At 41.0% G+C, this 26,219-nt stretch overlaps 1 protein-coding gene across 1 annotated transcript in view; it reads right to left on the reverse strand.

Moving 5' to 3' along the window:
- TTC33 (tetratricopeptide repeat domain 33) overlaps window positions 1-26,219 on the reverse strand; it is a 121,097-nt gene that overhangs the window by 3,803 nt on the left and 91,075 nt on the right. Inside the window, exon 4 of the mRNA XM_084628351.1 lies at window positions 21,998-22,129. Within this exon, the coding sequence (XP_084484477.1) occupies window positions 21,998-22,129 (132 nt within the window). The remainder of the gene's footprint in view (window positions 1-21,997; window positions 22,130-26,219) is intronic.

Raw genomic sequence — 26,219 nt, forward strand, 5'->3', positions numbered from 1 at the left:
ACACACCACACAACAAAAACACTAACCCAGGAACCTATCCTTGCCACAAAGCCCGTTGCCAACTGTGTCCACATATCTATTCAGGGGACACTATCATAAAACCTAATCACATCAGCCACACTATCAGAGGCTCGTTCACCTGTGCATCTACTAATGTGATATATGCCATCATGTGCCAGCAATGCCCCTCTGGCATGTACACTGGCCAAACTGGACAGTTTATACGTAAAAGAATCAGTGGACACAGATCAGACGTCAAGAATTATAACATTCAAAAACCAGTTGGAGAACACTTCAATCTCCCTGGTCATTCGATTACAGACCTAAAAGTCGCACTATCACAACAACAAAACTTCAAAAACAGACTCCAGCGAGAGATTGCTGAATTGGAATTAATTTGCAAATCTCAAAAGTGTCACTGTCAGATCAGATAAAGGCTTTTACACTTAGTTATAAAGGGGAAAGTACTGAAATACTGGAAAAATGCTGGAGCACAAATTATAACTGATTAGATTTTAAATACAAATGGATTTAAGATTTACTGCATAGCCTTTGACTTACTATATGCATTGCTTTTCTGATATTATGAATTCACAGTAAAATTAAATTCACTGTAAAGTCAGTACCTCTTCACACAAAACTGATAAAACCTTCAAGCCAATGAAAAGTATTTTGATTCCTAAAAGCAACCACAGCCAAAGCTGACTGCTAACCAAACCAAAAGTATTTTGCTTATGAAAATTTCCACCTGACTGATCCAAATTCAGCTACAACTGGCTACAAAACCATTGCTACTGTGTTGCAAATCAGTGGTGATCATGCTGAGATATTGTTTAGCCTTACAACCAATTTATATAGATACTTGACAAGAAAACAGACGTGATCAGCTGTTTAACTACAAAAGCAATGTTTTCCCTTTAATTTAGTGAGTACACAAAATATCTGAGTTGCTTCAAAATTCTCTGTCCTTCTTTTGGGTTTAAAGAGCTGCAAGTTATTCTTGTCAAAATATAGAGGAACCTACGTACTCCATTGCATAAATTGATCCTAACACACAAGAAATAGGAACCCATGATTTCTTTTAAGAATATGTTATTAGTATTGTTGTTCTGATAAACTGCCATTCAATTCCAGGAAAAATATATATTTTTTTTATTTTGGAGGCATATTACCAACTCTAAAGGTTCTGCAATCAAGGGACTCCAGACACAGAGAACAGTACAGTTTAATTCTTGCAGAACAGTGTCATTTTACTGATTTTAAACAGCTTTTAACTTCAAGAGGATATTTGGAGCTGTGAGTTAATATTAAAATGCCCTCAACTGGAACTTCTTAAAGTATTGAAAAATGAAAACAAAAACATCCACTTAGGTTTTTAAATCCACAGGGCAGGGACCTATCATTGTGCATAAAGTACCATTCACATTTATGGCACTGTAAAAATATAATCATAAAATATAGATTAATAATTGTAGGCACATAGACAGATGTTCTAGAGTCAACAACGCTTCTCTCAATATTTTGATGTGTAGCCTGGATATTTAACATGAATACAACAGATCATGCTCTTTCTGTGTAAGCCTAATATTAAGCTAAGTATTTGCATATTATAATGCTTAATATAAAGCGGTGCAGAAAACTGGTGGGATTAGCTTTATATCAGATCAAAGATCCTCATAAAAGTGCAGCACTGTAATGTATGGAAAACATTTTATGTTGCTATCAGAAATGTTTTAATGTTTATCAATTTCTGCCAAAATCAAGAATTGAAAACAACAGAAAACAAAGCAATCCATGAATCCACCCAATGTTGGTTAAAATATTTGTAACCACTTGCTAGTGCCCTCCCAATCTAGTTTGAAACACCCATACAGAAGATAAGATACTGGTTTTTATTCTTATTTCTCATCCAGTTTACATCTTTAATCACACAGACTGCTGCCCTAAATCAAATTCTGCAGGATAACACTATTATGCTAAAACCATTCATATCTGTGCAAATCGGCTACTTTTAATTCACATTTCTGGAACAGCTTCGACATCCCTCTAGTTTATTCTAATTGCTTAACTGGTATTTAAAAAAAATATATGACACTAGCTATAGTCGAGACACAGCTTTATTCTTCTGCACATCTGTGCTGTGACAGCATCTGCTTTTTAGGGATTCCACCACTGTACTTTAAGTGCACATGTACTTTCTCTGGGAGCCTTTCCTTTGATATCCATTTTAATCCATTCTTCTCCACTTTACACACCTGAAAACCTCACCTTTTCAAACGATTTTATCTTTGCTATCGCTGTTGAACTGTGTGGGTTACACCTTTCTCCCATGAAGCATTTCCACAATTGGTTTGCAGTCTTCAGAAGAAAAAGGTGGTTTTAGTCACACGGCTGTCTGTATAAGGAGCTATTTATTATAGGAAGAGCTAATAGTGACACCGATAGTTAAGACTGCCGCCAACACTTTCCATTGCAACCAGGGTGGATAAAAATCAATGATTCTTTAAAAAAATTTAAAACATCGTTTTTTTAATTTAAATTGGAATTTTTTGATCTAAAGATAGTTTTAATTAAGATACATTATAGCTCAGAGATATGTCATCATGGTATAGGGATTATAAATTCTAATTCTATAGTATGAGACAATATATTCATGTACTGTTTAAGAAAAGTTCTGTAAATGAGTTCCAATAATTCATGGATTACGGACCCAATTTTATGGTGTTCCAGGGGCTTCTGTACAGATTATTTAGGTTAATCTTTCTATCTACCCAATGGGACTCAGTGCTCAGTCTAGAAGACACCATCAGAGATACTTAGTTTTGTAGTTCTCATACTGTGGATTTGTGTCTCTAGAGATAACATGCTTGTTAACAGCAAAAATACTTTAAAATAAATAAATAAATAAACAAATAGAGGTGAGAAATAACAGACCTCCACCCTACTGTCCCTCTGCACATGTGTCGCAGAGTCAACCCCTTACCTCTCTCTAAAAGTGCAAAGTTTCAAAAAGTCCAATGAATAGATTGTTGGGGGCGGAATAGATCTGGACAAGGAGAAGAAGAAATCTGGAGACAAATGAGAGAAGGGAGAGACAGGCAGTAGAAACAAAAGTGAAACTGTTTCAGTAACATATTCCAGAAGTCTTGAGGTCTTTCTGAGTGTAGCCTTCATTGATTTGAGATCTACCATACCATTCTCTCACTAGAAGGGAAAACCTGTAACGGCAGCAGGCCGTAAAAGAGAGCCAGTTTGGGAATATTTTAATGAAGTTCCCCTACCAGTGAGTAAGACAGGCATGCGTGCAAAATGCAAACAGTGCAACAAAGAAATGCAACGTCTGGTTGCCTGAACAAAACAACATCATGAGAAGTGTTCCTTCTCAGGAGGAAGCTGCGTTGAAGATGATGAAAGGAACATGTCTGAACATGCAGGATCTCCAGGTTAGTAAACTTTTTTGTTTCATACTTCTTTCTTAGGGACTGCCTGTCTTTCTTCTGGACTATTCTTGAATTCTCATGTTTGAGGAAAAAATATAGTTGTTACTCTATGGTACTACCATTTTAGATGCAGTTGTGATAAAAAATAAATAGCTGAAATAGGCAGCTCTTCCTTTTACAATTTCACCTTTAAAGTAGTATTGAGTGTCAGTGAATACAATGAGTAATACTAAATGAGCAGCATTGTAATAATAATTAAATAACTGCATTGACTTATTTTGTTTAGGAGAATCCATCCTCAACATACAGGATTTTGAAGACTATCCACCTTCAAGATCACCATCATTTTCTATACATTCAGAATTATCTATCATAGTGTTTCAGTCACATTATGTATGTCACATAGCCACAGTATATCATGTAGCAAAAAGAAAAAACCCTCCACCATCCAGAAACAACCACAGATAATTTTGTGATACCAGCAGATTACAAAAAGATAATTGATGGAAAAATTGCTTGCTTTGTTTATGCAACGAATTCTCCTTTCTGTATATGATTAAGAACCCACACTTCATTAACATGGATCAGTCATTAAGAGTAGGATACAGTCCACCCAACAGACCAGATGTCACAGGCAAACTGCTGCAAAAAGTGTATGAAAGTGTTAGAAAGCTTTTCCCAATATCTAACCTAAATCTCCCTTGCTGCAGCCCATTACTTCTTGTTCTAGGTTCAGTGGATGGGGAGCACAATTGATCACCACTCTCTTTATAATAGCCCTTAACATATTTGAAGACTCTGAGTCTTCTGTTCTCTAGACTAAACATGCTCGGTTTTTTAACCTTTCCTCATAGGTCAAGTTTTCTAAACCTTTTGTCATTTTTGTGGCTCTCCTCTGGACTCTCTCCAATTTGTTCATATCTTTCATAAAGTGTGGTACCCAGAACTGGACACAGTACTCCAGCTGAAGCCTCACCAGTTCTGAGCAGAGCAGAATTCTCTCTCCCATGTTTTACATATGACACTCCTGTCATCTCAAAATGATATTAGCCTTTTTCACAGTTGCAACACATTGTTAACTCATATTCAATTTGTGATCCACTATAACCCCCAGATCCTTTCCAACAATACTGCCACCTGCCAGTTATTCCCCATTTTGTAGCTGTGCGTTTGATGTTTCCTTCCTAGATGAAATACTTTGTACTTGTTGTTATTGAATTTCATCTTGTTGAATTCAGACCAATTCATTAAGGTCCTTTTGAATTCTAATCCTGTCTTTGTAACCCCTCTCAGCATGGTGTCATATGTGAATTTTATAAGCATACTCTCCATTCCAGTATCCCAGTCGTTAATGAAAATATTGACTAGTACACATTCAAGACTGACCCCTGTGTGACACCACTAATTACGCCCTCCCAGTTTGACTATTTCTAACTATTCTTTGAATACGGTCTTTCAACCAGTTTTGCACTCACTTTATAGAAATGTAATCTAGACCACTTTTACCTAGTTTGTTTATGAGACTATCACGTGGGACTGCATCAAAAACCTTACTAAAAATCAAGATATCACACAACTACGTCTTCCTCCCATCCATTAGGCCACTAACCCTATCAAAATAGTAAATTAGGTTGGTATGGCATAATTTGGTCTTGACAAATCCATGCTGGTTATTCCTTATAACGCTATCCCCCTGGTGGTTACAAACAGATTGTCTAAAATGTTTTCCAGTATCTTTCCAGGTATCGAAGTAAGGCTGACTGGTCTATAATTCCCCAGGTTGTCTTTGTTCTCCTTTTTAAAGATAGGTACTATGTTTGCCTTTCTCCAGTATTCTGGGACCTAACCCATCCTCCATGAGATCTCGAAGATAACTGCTAACAGTTCCAAGATTGCTTCAGCTGGATTCATAAGTACCCTAGGATTAATTGCATCAGGCCCTGCTGACTTGACTACATCTAACTTATCAACATATTCTTTAACCTATTCTCTCTCTATTTTGGCTTATATTCATTCCCCTTTTTGTGTTGAGTATCTGGTCACCATTAACCTTTTTAGTGAAGACTGAAGCAAAACTGGCATAAAACATCTCAGCTTTCTTCATGTCATCAGTTAGTAGCTCTCCTTGCCTATTAAACAGAGGACTTACACTTTCTTTCATCTTTCTCTTGCTCCTAAAGTATTTAAAGAACCTCTTCTTATTGCCTGTTATGTCCCTTACTAGGTGTAACTCCCTTTGTGCATTAGCCTTTCTGATTTTGTTTCTATTCTTTTGTTCTCCTCTTATCAATTTGTCTATGTTTCCACTTAATGTAGGATTGCTTTTTGATTTTCAGGTCACTAAAGAGCTCCTGATGGAGCCGTATTGGCCTCTTAGACTATACTTCCTAGCTTTCCTCCCTATCACGATAGTTGGCAGTTATTCCTTTAATACTGTCTTTTTGAAAAACTGCCCCAGCTCTACTGAACTCCTTCTTCTCTTAGATTTTCTTTCCATGGAACTTTACCTACAAGTTCTCTGCATTTATTAAAGTCTTATTTTTTGAAGTTTTGATGTTAATAGATTCTTACAACTATTTCATTGACAAGCTCTAATGCGTCCAGGATTTGGAGCAGTGACATGAAATTTGATAAAGAGGTTGCCTTGGTGTCAGGGATGCATCCTGTTCCAACCTTGTGAAAATCCTCCCAAATTTGACCAAGTTATAAGCCCCTACAAATCTCTGTTTGCACATTCTCGATAGAGGTTTGTTGGAGGCTAACAACATTATTCTCCAAAGTTTCTGCCTTTGCTGAGCATGCTCCATCCCATCACAGCTCCTATGAGTTCACTGGACTGAGCTTTCATCAGTCCCACAGAGTAGCTAAGCATGCTCCATTCCTGAACTGCAGGATATCCAAAAGTTAAGCAGAACTTTTCTTGAAATTCTCTCCTCCTAACAGCAATGGCTACTACGACACCAGCCTGACTTGTTTGAATGCAGAGGGGAGAGGTGATGAGGACAAAAGAATGCTGAGACCAGTGCCTGTAGACACAATGGCCTCTGGCAGCTAGAAAGAGCAAATTCAGGGAAAGCTCTGGGCTGGTGCATGCTCAGTACAAATGAAATCTTCAGATAATTTAGTTGCCAAGCTAACTAGTCTCACTAGTGAACTTCCTCTACTTGTCCTTCCTTCCATTCATCCTTCCCCGCCCACAACTCTCCTCCTTCCCTTCTATCACAGATGCAGAAGTTTATCTTCTCTTTCCTACAAACCCCCCCACTTGTCCCACTGACCCATCCCAACTCCTGATCTCGCTCATGTCAATCTCATTCCCGACCTTACTCTTCTCCTTATCTTCTCACTCTTCTCTAGCTCTTTTAGCTCACATTATAAACACGCTTTAGTCTCTCCTGTCTTAAAAAAAACCCTACCCTTAATCCCATTTGCCTCTCCAACTACCATCCCAAAATCCCTTTTCCCTTCCATCTCTAAGCTCATTGAAAACTTTGCATACAATCAGTATCTGGAATTCCTCTCCTCAAGCTCCATCCTAGACCCTCTCCAAACTGGCTTCCACCCTTGCATTCCAGTGAAACTGCTCACACCAAAGTCTCTAATGACCTCTTCCTGGCCAAACTGCAGAACCAGTACTCCTTCCTAATCCGCCTTTATTTGTCAGCCATCTTTGACACTGCTGACCATGGACATTTTCCTGAAATCTTGTCTTTCTTTAGCCGGTGACTCTGTCCTCTCCCAGTTTTCTTCATACCTCTCTAATTGCTCCTTCAGAGGATCCTCCTAATCCCTCCTCAATTTTTGGTGTGGGTTCCACAGGGCTCTGTCCTTAGACCCCTCCTATTCTCCCTCTAACCAGGTCTCCCAGTAAATTCATCTGCAAACACAAATTCAGGTACCGTCTCTGCTGGCGATTCAAATACCTCTCTATTTCAGACCTGTCATCTTTCATCTCAGCTAGAATCTCAGTCTGTCTGACATCTTTTCATAGATGACTAGCTATCGACTAAAACTCAACATGGCTAAAACAGAACTCTAATTTCCCTCCCAAGCCCTTTTCACTACCTTGTTTCTTGATCACGGTGGACATCATCATCCTGCATGCCAGTGAGACCCATAACCTGAGCCTCATCTTCAACTCAGACCACAATCTGGGTCCTCACATTCAGCCTATGTTTTAATCTTGCCAATTCTTTCTGCATAACACCTCTAAGATATGGCCTTTCCTATCCATTCACACAGCTAAAACTCTCTCTCTCTGGTCCAGGCACTCATCATCTCGCATTACAGTGTGACAATCAGGATCCAGGGAAAAACCATCTGGACCCTGACTGTCACATACTGAAACATCCTTCTTTGTGGCCTTGACAAATGCAATTTTGCCCCACCTATATCCACTCAGAATGCTGTTTCAAATCATTTCTCCAGCCTGTCATTTGGACCACATCACCTCACTTTTGCATTCCTCCCCCACCATGGGCTTCTGCTTCTCTACTGCATCAAAAACCAGGAACTTATTTTCATTTTCAAAGGTCTTCAAGGGCTAACCATACCCTCCATGTAATGTCTCATTCACTATCAAGATGTCAACTCTGCCTTCCATCCCAACAGCCGCCTCCAAACAAGCATCTTTATGCTTTCTCCCATAGCTACCCTTCTTGCTTGATTAGAGCCCTGCCCTATAAACATCTACAAAGCTACCTAATTTTCCTCCTCCAAAACTCTCATTAAAACCCTTCTTTTCTATTACACTTACAAAAACCCAGAACCCTTGACAATGATTAGGCTGCTGCTTTGCTGAGACCACAGACTACCATACTGACCAATACTGTCTCGCTGTTCCCTCGCACATTCCTGTCTGTCTGTATCCATCTGCTCTTTCTTGTTTTAGACTTAGCACTTTGGGGAAGGTTTTTTTCTTCTGTGTTTGTACAGTACCTAGCACGCTGGGAACCTGGTCCATGACTAAGGGTATGGCAATATAAATAATAATACTGAGCATCGGTGAACTGAGATTATTCAGAGGTTTATAATTTAGCCAAATTTGGGCAAATTTTCATAGGGAACAGTAAAAGGCACATCCTAGGCATCAAAGTAACCCTCCCCTTGCCAAATTTCAAGGCCCTGTTCCAAAACATGAAGGCATTAAAGCTTCACAGCAAAATGTTTGTAAGAATTTTTTTAAGATGGGTAAAACTTATTTTTCCTAATCTCTTTATCAGAAACAGCTGAATCATTTTAGCTGAAAGTTTTAAGAAAAATCAGCAGACACCCAGCATGGGAAATTTCAGGCCAAATGGTTAAAGTCTGCAGTTTTAAGTGACTGAAAAAGGGTCTTATCATGGGAAGTGTTGGGCAACTTTTGCCTGCGGGTGGCTTTACCAGGTCTACCGATAACAATTGTAAAATTATTTATAAAAGAACAGTTAGGGTTTTAGAAAACTGGAGGCATTTCTAATTTACTGATTTGGAAAATGGGAAAGTTCAGTGGGTAAGTGCTCCCTTGAGTTACAGAATGAGTAAAAGTGAGTTTGGAGGGAGCACATAAATGTAACTAAGACTTTCAAGAGAGGTCAAAGACTGGAGCAACAGAAGTGTAGCAGATTAGGATTAAGGTGTATTGGCAGAGCTTTGTGAAGAATGCTTCTTATGCTTCACTGTTATAACCTTTTATTTCTGTGAGTACCAAATTCATACAAAGAAACATGATTTTTTTAAATATATTTGCTCTAGAATTGATGGAAAATGGCTAAAGTTTAGTTCAACAAATATTAAAGTAAATTACACACTAAACAATTAAAACAAATCAATTTTAGTTCTGACTGGATCATCATCAACTTTAATATACCGAAGAAAAGATTGAAAGTATTAACTATCTGCTATCTGACTGATTATTTTGTTGCAAATGAGTCAACTAATAGATTGGCAATGAAAGAATATTTTGTGCCATCAATTTAAAGACTGAGTCACATTTCCTCTGTTCTTTCTTCTTATGTCAAAGTGTCTGCACTGTTTTATTACATTTTCATTGTACTTCTCTTATTTTTGATGGATAATTTAATACTTGATAATCCTTATTACCTACGATATATTTTCCCATTTTCACTGTGAACACTGCCAGAGAAAGCACAGATGTCCAAAGTCTATGTTTTTCTTGGTTGCAATTTTTGGCTACTTCAAATCAGAGATCATGTAGCTGTCTCAGACCCTATGGTTCCTCTCTAACACTTTTGCCCCCCAAGTTGGCTTGGGAACAGCTACTTGGGATAGTATTATTGCCTCCCATGGAAAACCAATGGATTGGCAAAAGCTACAAACCAAGTCCATATTGTAGATGCAGAGAAAGTGTTGTCTTCTCTTTGACGAGACTATCAGAGGCACTGAAGTGACCATCTAACCATGCAAAGTCTGAGGTATGGACTGCTTACCCTCCCGCCCCATCAATACTGGAAACATGGCTAGTTAGCCCAAGTGCAGTGCTACCATTAGCCTCCTGACAGTTTAGCTCTAGCCCCAACTTCACCTCAGCTCCACTTCCCTCAGAATCTGGCCAAACACTCCCTTAATACTGTGTGCTAGAATGTGAATGCTAAAATGTGACGGTTACTGGCTTTGTGGTTGGGGAAATATGCCTTAACAAGAAAAATTTTCTTTCACACCAAAACCTGATGAATATACCAATATTTACAGAACATACAAAAATAAAAAACTACAAGCTGAATAATGTAAAGAAAAGCTCAATGCCAATTTTTTCGCTGAAACAAATATAAAATGTTTGCTGTGTTGTTGTAGTTGTGTTGGTCCCAGAATACGAGAGAGACAAGTGAGTTAATATATTTTATTGGACCAACTTCTGCTGATCTAATAAAAAAATATTACCTCACTTGCCTTGTCTCACAAATATAAAACAAACAGTAACTTTTAAAAGTTTAATTGCGTCTTTATTTTGCATTTGTGTACTTAATAGAAAAGCAAGTGTCCACTTATGATTTTAATATTAATGGCAGAGTTATAGTATTCCAACACTGTGCTCAAAACAGTATTTTACTGACTGCAAAATAATCTGCATACTGTGTTCTTCTTAGAAAAAAAGAATATTATAACAGTGTGATAAAACGTAATGCCTTAATCCTACACAGAACTATAAAAATCAGTTTTGAGTTATGATTTGTTTCCCTTAGGATGGCAGCAACATGGTCTGAAACACTACAGATTTGACTGCTTTACGCTTGAACCACTAACTCAGAAGTTAATGTCACACACTATGTTGGCATTCCCATTGATGATCATATCTTTGTATTTCTCATTAGCTAAATTTGGCAAATGACACAGGAATCCATCTAAAGTCCAGAAACGGTTTATGTCAGATTTTATAATAGAAACTTCTAATGTAATACAAGAGTTGGCAAGATCTATGAGCAATATATATGGATAATAATACTGGGTATATCTGGCATATATGCATTCTAGCAGAAATACAATACTTTGCTCTTTGTTGATCTGCAAACCCCATATTTACAAAAGAGACATGATACTTGTTAATTTGCAAACTTCTATAACAGTGTCACTTAGCAAAATTCTGCTTTATACTAATTTCTTATTTTTATTTGTTTTACAAAAAACAGAACCCGTTTTATTTTTCTCATGAAAAGCTATTGTACTGATGAAGATCCTAAAGTGTAGGGAAAATGACTGTTCAATTTGTCTTTGGCAGTACAGTGAAACCAACCTTTAATGATCCACTTATAATGACGAAAGTGCAGTGAAAGATCTGAATGTCCCCTGCTGGGCTGTTTGCCTTTGGGGTGGGGAGGGGTGAAGCGATCATCCCAGAGAATTGGAGGGGGAGGAGAGTTGGGTTGTGTTGCACATTCACCCTAAAACTTCAGCCCCTCCTTTTAAATGGCCAACCCAACGGGCTTTGCTTGGTATGGGAAAGGAGGGAGCTGCTGTTTGAAACCATTACCACATGTTATGAAGGTTGAAGAAGCCAAAACCCTTTGCCTTACCATGGCTGCCTGAAAGCCAAATTCTGTTGCCCAGCCGAGCATGTGTGATGTCTCACACCAAACCAGCAGGCACTAAATATAAGAGGCAAAATGCGACCTTGTACCAAAAGCACATGTGCTATCTAATGTGAATCGCTTGATTCAGTGTGAAATAGTCTTCCCTTTGTTCTCTAAAATGTATCTTTTTAAAAAATACTCTCCCTTTTTTTCCTCCCACAGCTGCAAATGTTTCTACACTCCCCCTATCATCTCCATCCCAGAGGCCAGCGCGATTACAAGGTGAAAAAAACGCACTTGTGATGACATGTTCTCAGAGCTCATGCAGTCCTCCCGCGCTGAAAGAGCTCAGCAGAATGCGTGGAGGTAAAAAATGGCAGAGTCCAGGAAAGCGTTAAATGAATGTGGTGAGAGGAAAGAGGAGCGTGACGAGAGGAGGCAGGATGCAATGCTGAGGCTAATTGGGGAGCAAACTGATATACTCAGGCATCTGGTGGAGCTGCAGGAAAGGCAGCAGGAGCACAGACCGCCACTGCAGCCCCTGTATAACCACCTGCCCTCCTCCCCAAGTTCCATATCCTACTCATCCAGACGCCCAAGAACGCGGGTGGGGGAAGCTACGGGCACCCAGCCTCTCCACCCCAGAGGATTGCCCAAGCAACAGAAGGCTGGCATTCAATAAGTTTTGAACTGTAGAGTGGCCTTGTCCTTCCCTCTTCCCCTCATCCACCACCCTACCCGGTGCTTCCCTCCTCACCCACCCGTCCCGGGCTACCTTGTGAGTTTTCCCCCTATTTGTGTGATGAATTAATAAAGAATGCATGACTTGGAAACAATAATGATTTTATTGCCTCTGAAAGCGGAGATCAAAGGGGGGAGGTCGGTTGGCTTACAGGGAAGTACAGTCAACCAAGGGGGCGGGTTTTCATCAAGGAGAAACAAACAGAACTGTCATACCGTAGCCTGGTCAGTCATGAAACTGGTTTTCAAAGCTTCTGTCATAAATATAAAGGGAAGGGTAACCACCTTTCTGTATACAGTGCTATAAAATCCCTCCAGAGGCAAAATCCTTTCACCTGTAAAGGGTTAAGAAGCTAAGGTAACCTCACTGGCACCTGACTCAAAATGACCAATGAGGGGACAAGATTCTTTCAAATCTGGAGGCGGGGGAAAAAGGCTTTTGTTTGTCTGTCTGTGTGATACCTTTGCCGGGAATAGATCAAGGATGCAAGCCTTCCAACTGCTGTAAAGTTAGTAAGTAATCTAGCTAGAAAATACATTAGATTTCCTTTTGTTTTTTGGCTTGTAAAATTCACTGTGCTGGAGAGAATGTGTATTCCTGTTTTGTGTCTTTTTGTAATTTAAGATTTTGCCTAGAGGGATTCTCTATGTTTTGAATCTGATTACCCTGTAAAGTATTTACCATCCTGATTTTACAGAAGTGATTCTTTTACCTTTTCTTTAAATAACATTCTTCTTTTAAGAACCTGACTGATTTTTTATTGTTCTTAAGATCCAAGGGTTTGGGTCTGTGTTCACCTGTACCAATTGGTGAGGATATTATTATCAAGCCTTCCCCAGGAAAGGGGGTGTAGGGCTTGGGGGGATATTCTGGGGGAAGATGTCTCCAAGTGGTCTCTTTCCCTGTTCTGTGTTTAAATCGGTTGGTGGTGGCAGCATACTGTTCAAGGACAAGGCAAAGTTTGTACCTTGGGGAAGTTTTTAACCTAATCTGGTAAGAATACGTTTAGGGGGTCTTTCATGAAGGTCTCCACATCTGTACTCTAAAGTTCAAAGTGGGGAAGGAACCTTGACAGCTTCTCTGATGCGCAGGGCACCCAGCTGTGCTCTTCTAATCACCCTGGTGTCTGGTTGTGTGTAATTGGCCACCAAGCGATTTGCCTGAACCTCCCACCCCACCATAAACTTCTCCCCTTTACTCTCACAGAGATTGTGGAGCACACAACAAGCAGCAATTACAATGGGAATACTGGTTTCACTGAGGTCTAACCTAATCAGTAAACTGCGCCAGCGAGCTTTTAAACATCCAAATGCACATTCTATCACCATTCTGCACTTACTCAGCCTGTAGTTGAACAGCTCCTTACTACTGTCCAGGGTGCCTGTGTATGGCTTCATGAGCCATGGCATTAAGGGGTAGGCTGGGTCCCTAAGGATAACTATAGGCATTTCAACATCCCTAATGGTAATTTTCTGGTCTGGGAAGTAAGTTCCTTCCTGCAGCTGTTCAAACAGACCAGAGTTCCTGAAGATGCGAGCATCATGCACCTTTCCCGGCCATCCCACGTTGATGTCAGTGAAAAGTCCCTTGTGATCCACCAGTGCTTGCAGCACCATTGAAAAGTACCCTTTGCGGTTTACGTACTGGCTGCCAAGGTGGTCCGGTCCCAAGATAGGGATGTGTGTTCCGTCTATCGCCCCACCACAGTTAGGGAACCCCACTGCACCAAAGCCATCCACTATGACCTGCACATTTCCTAGAGTCACTACCCTTAATAGCAGCAGCTTAGTGATTGCATTGGCTACTTGGATCACAGCAGCCCCCACAGTAGATTTGCCCACTCCAAATTGATTCCCGACTGACCAGTAGCTATCTGGTGTTGCAAGCTTCCACAGGGCTATTGCCACTCGCTTGTGAACTGTGAGGGCTGCTCTCATCTTGGTATTCTTGCACTTCAGGACAGGGGAAAGCAAGTCACAAAATTCCATGAAAGTGCCCTTACGCATGCGAAAGTTTCACAGCCACTGGGAGTCATCCCAGACCTGCAACATTGTGCGGTCCCACCAGAATGTGCCTGTTTCCCGGGCCCAGAATCGGCATTCCACGGCGGGAACCTGCCCCATTACCACCATGATGTCCAAATTCCCAGGGCCCGTGCTTTGAGAGAAGTCTGTGTCCATGTCCTCATCACTATTGTTATCGCGCTGTCGTCGCCACCTCGCCTGCTTTTACAGGTTCTGCACACACTGCAGGATAATGCGCGAGGTGTTTACAATGCTCACAACAGCAGCGGTGAGCTGAGTGGGCTCCATGCTTGCTGTGGTATGGCGTCTGCAGGAGAGAAGAGTTGCAGCGGAAGAGGTGGATGATGACGGATGCCACCGAGAATAGATATTTATACAGAACGACGAGAGGACCTGCGAGGTGGATTCATGGCACCAGGACACCACAGTTGCAGTGGATGATGACAAAATGGAGAAATTTGCTATTTAGACTGAGCTCATTTACAAGAGCAGGAGAGCAGAGTTGCAGTGGAAGCGGTGGATGATGACGGTTAGCAGTCGTACTGCACCATCTGCTGACAGCAGCACCCAGGACACAACAGCAGCGGTGACAGTCAGCTGCGCTGAGCAGGCTCCATGCTTGCTGTGGTATGGCGTCTGCACAGAAAAAAGGGTGAAACGATTGTCTGCCGTTGCTTTCAAGGAGGGAGGGGCAACTGACTACATGTACCAAAACCACCCGCAACAATGTTTTTGCCCCATCAGGCATTGGGAGCTTAACCCAGAATTCCAATGGGCAGCGGAGACTGCGGGAACTGTGGGATAGCTACCCACAGTGCACTGCTCCGTAAGTTGATGCTAGCCTCAGTAGTGAGGACACACTCTGCCGACTTAATGCGCTTAGTGGGGACATATGCAATCAACTGTATAAAATCAATTTCTAAAAATCGACTTCTATAAAATCGATCTCATTTCATAGTGTAGACATACTCTGAGAGTACTAGGACATGACAGGAGTGGAGGAAGTTTAGAAAGGCTTGGGAAGTGGGGATGTGAATAGCATGCCCACCAGGATTGTGGAGGGGTTGTACCACCACTAGAGGAAGTCAGTACATGGGAGGGAAGGACCAGCAGCTTGGTGAGAGAGTCTACCTGTGGATCATAGACTGTTCGGAGCCCATGTTGGAGGCCGTGCATATGGAGACAGGCATGTGGTGTAACAGCAGTGCAAGATGCCATATGTCCTAGAAGGGAGAGGCATTGGCAGGCACATGTGCGTGGATGATGTTGGAGTGTGGCAAGGAGGGCAACAAGGGTGGTGCAGCAGTCCCTGGGAACAAAGGCTCTGGCTGCCATGGAGTCCAAACGTGCTCCTATAAAGTTGGATCATATTAAAGAAGTTCTGTATTAAAATCACAAATGAGTTTGATTCCCCATAGTTTAAATTCCAGGGTATTACTAATTAAGAGGTCTCTTGGTTTTTGGTACTGTTTCTCTCCCTCTACGTGTGAAACTTGCAAGCTGCTAATTGTGTTAGTACATTCTAAGACAGAGCCTGTTCTCAAAGCAATTCTTTGTAACAACAACTACTCACACAGAGAGAGATTCAAAGCAATACTTTGTAACAACAGAAACAGCACCCAGAGACTCCCCGCCCTTTTGTTGTAGTCATCTCGCTTTGTTAACAATTGTGATTAAAATAGAGATAGAGGATGTATGTGGATGGATGCTTGGTGTGGATAATAACTGAATGATCAGGGAGGTGCCAGCCTAAGAATCCAGTGTCCATCGGCTGAAGGTGTCAAGTGGAAATAACCAGAGGACCCCCGGAGGGCAGACCAGAATCCACCCAACAGCCTCAAGAATGGGAGAACCAAAGAACAAGATAACATCTGGCAGCACGGAGACGTCAGGAATGTGCCATCTGCTGATTGATTCAGTAACAGCATGATGAAGCAATTCCCATAGACTGGCATAGGAATAAATTCCTATAAAAGTGGACTCTAGAAAGTGAGAACTTTGGGGTCTGATTCTGCAAACCAATTTCCAGGAGCATCAGATGAGCAGCTGACGTGTCCTCCTCATGTCCAGGCCACCTGGCCAGTGGCTTGGCATGAGCAAGTCTAAGGCTGGTAACTATGATAACAACCTTGCAGAACCTGTGTGTGTGTGTGTATGAATGAATGTGTGAATAAATATGAAATTGAATGGAATGTTATAGCTATAACTAACTGCTTACTATGACTCTTTCTGTATTCACAATAAATGTGGCATTTTGCCTTTTCCCCTTTAACAAGATCCTGCTGATTTTTATTTTATTGGTATAACAATAAAGGTAAGCATGTGCGTAGGAACGAGGACGGATTTTTCTTCATTGATGCATACTCCTAGTCTCTGAAGGCCGGTGTGCAGGGAGTGCATGGGTAGTCAGGAGGCGGGAGTGGGAGGATGACACCAGAAGCCAGTCATCTAAGTAAGGAAATAGGGCGTCCCAGTCGGCACATATAGGCTGCTACAACTGCAAAGAGCTTGGTAAATATAAGGGGAGAGGGGGCAGTGGTGATTCCAAAGGGGAGAACACAAAATTGATAATGGGCATTCCTCACGACAAAGGAATTTGCGATAAGCAGGGTATATGTCTATATGAAAGTATGCGTCTTTCATATTGACAGCTGCGAACCAGGCTCTACAGGGAAGGGAGGGGATAGTAAGGAGGGTGACCATCTGGAAACTAAAGTTGGGAATGAATTTCTTCAAGGCACGGATGTGGCATATACTATCCCCTTTTTTCAGACTGAGGAAATAGGGGGAATAGAAGAAACGGTGGCAATGTGGCACAGGTTCTATGGAGCCCTTACAGAGGAGGGTGGTGGCTTCATTGTGGAGAACATGGAGTTGGGAGAGGTCTGGGGGGCGTCCCCCGGGCAGGTGGCACCAAGGGAAGGAAAGGAATTTCATCAGGTATCCCTAATGGATGATGTCCAGCACCCAGTGATTGGAGGTGATGGAACTCCAAGTGTGGGCAAAGAGTGCCTGACGATCCCTGAATACAACGGGGTGTGTGTCCAGAAGGGTTATGGACAGTTCGCGGGTCTTGATACAAGTGTCAAAACGATTGTTTGGGTCATCGGTGGGAAGTTGAAGTGGCAGAGGCAGCTGAGGGAGAGTGCCAGGGCTGTTGAGAGTGAGGTTGATGCTGAGGAGTTTCAAAGGTCATCGGGGGTATGGCTGATAGGCGGTGCGAGGACAGAAGGGTGGAAATGTTGTCAGCAGGTGGGAGCTGGAGTATATATACCCAGGGAGCAAAGGGTGGCACGGGACTCCTTAAGGGAGTGAAAAGATTTGTCCATTTTGTCGCTAAACAATTTATTGTTGTCAAAGGGAAGGTCTTTCAGCATCATCTGAACCTCCTTTGGAAGACCATTAGACTGGAGCCACGAGTCGTGACGGAGGACAACTGTGGACACTAAGGAGTGAGAGGCAGTGTCTACAGCATCCACTGCTGCCTGGAGTGCAACTTGGGCCACCAATTTGTCTTCATCTAGCATGCGTTGGAAGTCCTGCTGTCGGTCAGGAGGAAGAGAGTCCTGGAAGTCCACCAGATGGGAATAGAACAGAAAATCATATTTGTCCAAAATAGCTTGGTAACTGGCAATACAAAATTGCAACCCCACCGATGAATAAACTTTTCTACTCAGCAAGTCTAGTTTCTTGGCACTGTGATCTGGTGGTGTTGATTTGAAGTGCTGCTGATGGCCACGTGCACTGGCAGCATTGATTACCAGGGAATTTGGCAGAGGGTGGGTGATCAGAAAATCAGTGTCCTTGGGGGGGATGAAATAGCAGTGTTCCACTTACTTTGGTGTAGGGGCACAAGAGGCTGGTGTGTGCCATAGAATTTCACTGGTGATTCAGTGCGCCACACTTTAGATATGCATGAGTTTGTGTATAAAACATCCTCATCTTGTGATATCAAGACAATAGAAAATAGACACTGTATATATGTAGTATTCAGCTTTCAAATGTTATTTATATATCAATTTTTTTCAAATACAGTAAAGGCACTAGTTCTCACTGACGCTTCTATTTATAAAAAAAATTTAAAAACTCTGAGTGATCCAGCCACAAAACAAACAAAAAAAGAAAACAGTTCATATTAATTTCTCATAAATGGCCAAAGAAATGTCAGCCTAAACATTACATCTTTAATCATTCTCTTTTTAACAGGACTCTGAATTCCCTGTAATTGTAATATTCTTGGATCATCACACAGCTGCTCAACTCCATGTATTACAAAAGATCAAATAAAATAAAGCAAATATCTTTTTATTTCAGAATCCATTATTAATCATTTTACTGATGGCCTTTTGCCTTCACTACATGTGTTTTCATCAACAGTTCTGCTTGGTTGTGCTTTCAAATTAACACAGCAGGAAAACTGTGTACACAGATATGAATGTCACATACATTTAACCATCACAAACACTGGGGTCTCACCCATATTGCTCTTTATTATAAGATAGCTGGTTTGAATGATATTTAGATAGATATTATTACATTATAGCCACCCTTTTATTTGTAGTTCCAGTTCATTAGTCTATGCGTTGATGTGAGCTTTTCCTGGGAAACTATTTTTTTATCTTTATAATTCTGTGACACAATGATCAGAGCTCCTGCACTTTGCTACATTAGCCTTAACCATCCACTCGTTTACTTCTGTCATAAACATCTCCATGCTTTCTTATATACTGACTGTTATGCATGGCATGACTCCCCTGAACTAGTCCAGAAGACCATCACCGACTCCTCCCTCACAAGATCTACTTCTTCTGAAACACTACCAAGGAAAGGTAAGTTGAGGAGCAGTTGGGTATAAGGTGCACTATAAGGTGGGTAGAAAGCTGGCTAGATTGTCGGGCTCAACGGGTAGTGATCAATGGCTCCATGTCTAGTTGGCAGCCGGTATCAAGTGGAGTGCCCCAACGGTCGGTACGGGGGCCGGTTTTGTTCAATATCTTCATAAATGATCTGGAGGATGGTGTGGATTGCACTCTCAGCAAATTTGCGGATGATACTAAACTGGGAGGAGTGGTATATACGCTGGAGGGGAGGGATAGGATACAGAAGGACCTAGACAAATTGGAGGATTGGGCCAAAAGAAATCTGATGAGGTTCAATAAGGATAAGTGCAGGGTCCTGCACTTAGGACGGAAGAACCCAATGCACAGCTACAGACTAGGGATCGAATGGCTAGGCAGCAGTTCTGCAGAAAAGGACCTAGGGGTGACAGTGGACGAGAAGCTGGATATGAGTCAGCAGTGTGCCCTTGTTGCCAAGAAGGCCAATGGCATTTTGGGATGTATAAGTAGGGGCATAGCGAGCAGATCGAGGGACGTGATCGTTCCCCTCTATTCGACATTGGTGAGGCCTCATCTGGAGTAGTGTGTCCAGTTTTGGGCCCCACACTTCAAGAAGGATGTGGATAAATTGGAGAGAGTCCAGCAAAGGGCAACAAAAATGATTAGGGGTCTGGAACACATGACTTATGAGGAGAGACTGAGGGAGCTGGGATTGTTTAGCCTGCAGAAGAGAAGAATGAGGGGGGATTTGATAGCTGCTTTCAACTACCTGAAAGGGGGTTCCAAAGAGGATGGCTCTAGACTGTTCTCAGTGGTAGCAGATGACAGAACGAGGAGTAATGGTCTCAAGTTGCAGTGGGGGAGGTTTAGATTGGATATTAGGAAAAACTTTTTCACTAAGAGGGTGGTGAAACACTGGAATGTGTTACCTAGGGAGGTGGTAGAATCTCCTTCCTTAGAGGTTTTTAAGGTCAGGCTTGACAAAGCCCTGGCTGGGATGATTTAACTGGGAATTGGTCCTTCTTCAAGCAGGGGGTTGGACTAGATGACCTTCTGGGGTCCCTTCCAACCCTGATATTCTATGATTCCATGATTCTATAACTGTTGTGTACCTATTCATTTATCAGTTAAAAAAATAATACACACACACATACATATATGTACAGTATGTACAAGAACAATGTAATTGCCCAGTAAAAGTGTATTTTTTAAAAATAGGGTATTTTAGTGTACACTTTTGCAAAAAGAGGATCTGCTAAAGGGTCCAACCTGTATTTATTCATTTATTTTGTTAAAGAATTTTAAACCATTTAAAAAAAATTTCAACAACATTAACTTGCAGCTCAATGCGATTCCAGATCTCTGTATATTTTATTTTACACAATGTATGAACCAGCAGGGCTGGAACCAGAGACTATGGGGGTTTTGGGTGCCTGATGCCCCCACATCAGTACAGGAGGCTTAGACTGGGCTCCTACAGGAGGACCCTGTAGGTCTGGGCTTGGTAGAAAGTACCACGCAGCAGGACCAGAGTGGCAGCGCCTCACAGCCCATTGATTGGCTGGTGCCAATACTTAAACCAGGAAGCATGGAAGGGAGCTGTCTGAGGAACACCACAGACTACCTGCCTGTTTCTGCTTGCAACAGACCCTAGACCAGGGGTCGGCAACTTTTCAGAAGTGGTGTGCCAAGTCTTCATTTATTCACTCTAATTGAAGGTTTCGCGTGCCGATAATACATTTTAATGTTTTTAGAAGGTCTCTTTCTATAAGTCTATAATATATAACAAAACTATTGTTGTATGTAAAGTAAATAAGGTTTTAAAAATGTTTTAAAAGCTTCATTTAAAATTAAATTAAAATGCAGAGCCCCCCAGACCGGTGGCCAGGACCTGGGCAGTGTGAGTGCCACTGATAATCAGCTCGCGTGCCGCCTTTGGCACGAGTGCCATAGGTTGCCTACCCCTGCCCTAGACTCTAGCTTCCGATCCAGGTTTGTCCTTGACTTCGCTATTTAATTGTTGTCCGTAACCTGATGCCCGATCCAGATCTCCTGGTAACCTGACCCTGCCTGCCTCCTGACACCTGACTCTCATGACTCTCAGTTTGCCCTCTGACCTTCCTTGGACTTTGGCCTACCAGTGACCTCACCTTACCTGCCTCCTAATGACAGATTTTCCATCTGCCCACTGGCTTGTCTTGAACTCTGACCTCCTTGTACCTGATTTGGCTGGACTCCCAACTCCTGCTCTAACCACTAGATCTGACCACCAATGTCCCAGTCATGACACCTAAGCATCCATCACACTTATCTCTGGGCACATGTACCTATATTTCTTAAACACAATGTAAAATTAACTTATCAGTGCCAAACTAGGTATAATAGAGGGCTATAACATTTGATCCCCAAAATTAAGTATTCTAATGGAGTAGACAACTCAACCTTGCTTTCATATAGATTTGCTAAATTCATAAACTTCTCCTTGAGGAAAAGAGTAAGGTCTTGTTTAGATGAGTGTTTTAGACACTGATGTAACTGCAACAGTACAAACCCCTATTATAGACAAGCTGCGCCAATGCAGACCATGACTTGAACAGGTACATGGATTTCAAACCATGGTAAACTGCACTGAATCTAGCTAGGCAATAAGCACCTGCACTTGTGTAGTTAGATATGTGTAACAACACTATTGGTTAAATCCCTCATGTGAATAAGGTGAATGGCTTTGATCTGGCCGGGTCTTTCACAAACCCAACAATAACGTTATACAGGAAATGTTTGTTAAGATTACTGGAAATAAAAGGAACAATAATCTTTTGCCTTGTTTACATTCGAGTATTATAAAGGAAATTAAATTACTTTGGCATTCTGGTACTTTTACTCTATCACACGTGGTTCCTAATTCATGATCTGCATGTTCCACTCTTTGATAAGGCTGTTTTCTTACCAGTCCTATTTCTCCTAATCCAAGCTGGGCACGTCCCAAAGTCTGCCATGCCTCCCAAGAATGTGGATTTCTCTGGATGGCCATTTCTGCTGCATGCACTGCTGGGAACATCTCATGTAGAGCCATCAAGACCTATGAAAAAGTAGTAGGTGTAGGTTAGTCAGTGATACCACAAAATCTCAAGCAGTTCACAGAAAATCATAAATAGCTAGCTTTCAACAGCCAGAGCCCTCTGCTACTGATTGTGCATATACATATTGGCTCTGGGGGATTTCCTAGTTGCACTGAGAGGAGCACAGACTGCCTGCTCTCTTTGCCAACTTGTAGCAGGAGGGAACACATCAGTAGCAGCACCTATGCTCTTCTAAGCACAGACGCCTCTATTCTGGTTAGCTCCTATGCATATTTATGAAATGGGCCACAAACTTGCCCAATATACATATCAGTGGTAGATATGACAACAAGCAACAACAGAGCACTGTGTGTTTCACCTACACAATACTAACTTTCATCACAATACTCAGAATCTGACATGCTAGAAATGGGTTACTTTTCTTAGCTTTCATTCTTGTTCTATCATCTTTAAACAATTTCAGCTTCCTTACTTTCCCTACAAAAGGGATTGTTTTTTAGTTGTCTTGTAAAAACTAGACAGAATTAAATTATTGGATAGCCATTACTTCTACTACTAATACTTAGTTCTTACAGAGCACTTTTCATTCATGGATTTCAAAGAGCTTTACAACAGCAAGTTAAATATTCCCATTTCACAGATGGGGAAAAGGAGGCACAGACAGGTCAAGGGACTTGCTCAATAGCACAGTAATTTTTGAAATGCTAATCAGTGGCAGCACTAGGAGCAAAATGGAAGTGTCCAGCCCTATCTACTTCTAAGCCATGGTGGTTCCATTAATTGTGTTTAAGCTAGTAACATAGTTACTTTAATACATTTGAAGGCGAAAACATTAAAGGTCAAATTCTGACACGAACTCAAAGTATTTTTCAAAAAAGTATTTTTTATTAGAAGGCTAAAATATATCAAATACAAATATAAGAAACATGAGTAACCTACATCTAGAAATGAAGGGAAAAAAGATGCAAAGATATTTTGAATGTTTAGTTTTATAACTTGTAAAGTGTTCTGATAGCACTATGATGAGCACAGTACAAGCACTAGACAGATAAGAAAGCTAATAATTCTGTACAAGAGAAACAAAACAAACAGCATTCCAATGAACACTTTAAATCAAAGTTGTTGGTGTTTTTTAGTGTGACTACCCTATGGTACAATTTAGAAATCTGGGTTCAGTTCAATTCCACTTGATAATCTTAGAACAGAGTTTAATGGGTGGCTGGAATTGAGAAATGCATGATTTAATGCCTTTTTTCCATTTCTTTTTCATATCAGTTGTCAGCAGACCTGATTTTCGAGAAAAGCCTGAAAAATATTCCACTACTTTTCCGAAGTATTCAGGTTATTTATAATTTTGTGAGCACTAGTCTTCTTCCTCCCATTTACAACAGATTTGTAAACAGAACCATCCAATAATTATTAGTTGGCCGGTGTTCAGACTTCCAGTTTAAAAAGTGATCTTGTTTTGTTAGCTGCCCAAACTGCAGCATTAACAAATTTGTCTTAATATTCATCTCTTGATATGTCTGTTGCTACAAGAGTACAGTACAAATCTGAGGAAACATTGGCCAGGGCACTTTTAGGAGCCTAATATGGCATTCAATGCCGCCTGCCAATATTTTTCCACTTAAAGTAACTCCAAAACATATATCTGAGTGTTTTCTCATGCAGCTGATATTATTGGCAGTTTGGAGATGTCCTTTCCTAAAAGTACGCTCAGCGATATAATACATATGTATTCATTATTTTTTTCAAATAATCATTCATCAGAAACATCATTTTTTCTACTTTTTTGTTTACTGAGCTATACATTTTCTAATATGGGGAAAAATCTTCCATTCTAATCTCCCCTGCAATGAGCATGTTCTTAAGTGCTTTGCTGAATCAGGGCCCTACCCATTAAGGCTCTTTAGTGCAGCACCTGACTTGACTGCGCTTCATGTGCTTATAGTTAGGCATCTGCTTAAGTACCTTGCTGAACTGGGGTGTGTATATTTTGTGCAGCAAACCAATGTTCTTTCAAAGTCCTTTAAGAAGTCCTTGAAGAGAGTTTTAATTAAACTTGGAATGTATAATAAATGCTATTAAAATCAACTCTTCAATTTAGAGAGAGGTTTTCAAAAAGACATACCCAATTTCCACAAGCAAAACAGGTACAAATTTATACCTACATGTGTATTTTTTGGCACAATTTATATATATATAGGGTATCTCATATATATATATATATATATATATATATATATTTAAATGCTCTGAGTGGGAGCAGAGAATGCATGCAAAAGAACAAAATGCTTATTGAACTGCTTAAGTCCCAGATAATTTTTAAACAAGGAGACTCACAATACAGATGACTCTCCTTCCTTCCTGTCTTCAGATAGAATTATCAGCACCAAACTGACTCACTTGAGCATTTTGGCTTGATTTGGATTAATCTACCTGTGACTTTCCTGCTTTAACAAGTAATATTTTAATAGTGGCCACTGCAGGGACTAGCAAAGAGGAATTAATGTAAACAGAATGAAATGTTGACCATATTATTACCTAGAAATTGAGGTAGCAGAATCTGATTTTACTAGGTCAGTAAATATAGACTGTAACAATGAATAAAAACAAAATATGTACAATGAAACTTTTGTTCTGCTCAGATTAGCATCATACTATCAAGACAGAATCTACCATATTTCTAAATCCATTTTCAAGATTACATGCCCAGAAAATGCTGTAGCATGTATATACATTTGAATGGTACACCAAATGCTCTAAACCTAGTGACTGAGTTTTATTTGAATGAAAGAGGAGCTGTTCAAAACCTACTTTCAAGTGCAGTTCTATCCTGAAAAATGAATTTGTAAAAATACTACTGCAAGATGCTGTATTTATTGCATTTCACTAATTTTCATATCAAATTATCCCAGTTTGCAAGTGAAAATATTTTACTTCTAATTGCCAGTCCCTCAAACATACCCTAAAATAGATTTCTTTCCATGTCATGGCATCTCCTTTTGGATGACTTTTGGGTTTTAGTTGGGGGCTGAAGGTGACGGCTAGTGGCGTTCTGTTATTTTCTTTGTTAGGCCTGTCCTGTAGTAGGTAACTTCTGGGAACTCTTCTGGCTCTATCAATCTGTTTCTTTACTTCTGCAGGTGGGTATTGTAGTTGTAAGAAAGCTTGACAGAGATCTTGTAGGTGTTTGTCTCTGTCTGAGGGGTTGGAGCAAATGCGGTTGTATCGCAGAGCTTGGCTGTAGACGATGGATCGTGTGGTGTGGTCAGGGTGAAAGCTGGAGGCATGCAGGTAGGAATAGCGGTCAGTAGGTTTCCGGTATAGGGTGGTGTTTATGTGACCATTGTTTATTAGCACTGTAGTGTCCAGGAAGTGGATCTCTTGTGTGGACTGGACCAGGCTGAGGTTGGTGGTGGGATGGAAATTGTTGAAATCATGGTGGAATTCCTCAAGGGCTTCTTTTCCATGGGTCCAGATGATGAAGATGTCATCAATCTAGCGCAAGTAGAGTAGGGGCTTTAGGGGACGAGAGCTGAGGAAGCGTTGTTCTAAATCAGCCATAAAGCCCCTACTCTACAACCTATCCTAAAGGATGACCCAACACTCTCACAAATCTTGGGAGACAGGCCAGTCCTTGCCTACAGACAGCCCCGCAACCTGAAGCAAATACTCACCAACAACCACATACCACACAACAGAACCACTAACCCAGGAACTTATCCTTGCAACAAAGCCCGTTGCCAATTGTGCCCACATATCTATTCAGGGGACACCATCACAGGGCCTAATAACATCAGCCACACTATCAGAGGCTCGTTCACCTGCACATCCACCAATGTGATATATGCCATCATGTGCCAGCAATGCCCCTCTGCCATATACATTGGTCAAACTGGACAGTCTCTACGTAAAAGAATAAATGGACACAAATCAGATGTCAAGAATTAAAACATTCATAAACCAGTCGGAGAACACTTCAATCTCTCTGGTCACGCAATCACAGACATGAAGGTCGCTATCTTAAAACAAAAAAACTTCAAATCCAGACTCCAGTGAGAAACTGCTGAATTGGAATTCATTTGC

This window comes from Lepidochelys olivacea (assembly GCF_965140295.1).
Source record: "Lepidochelys olivacea isolate rLepOli2 genome assembly, chromosome: 5".
NCBI lineage: Eukaryota > Metazoa > Chordata > Testudines > Cheloniidae > Lepidochelys > Lepidochelys olivacea.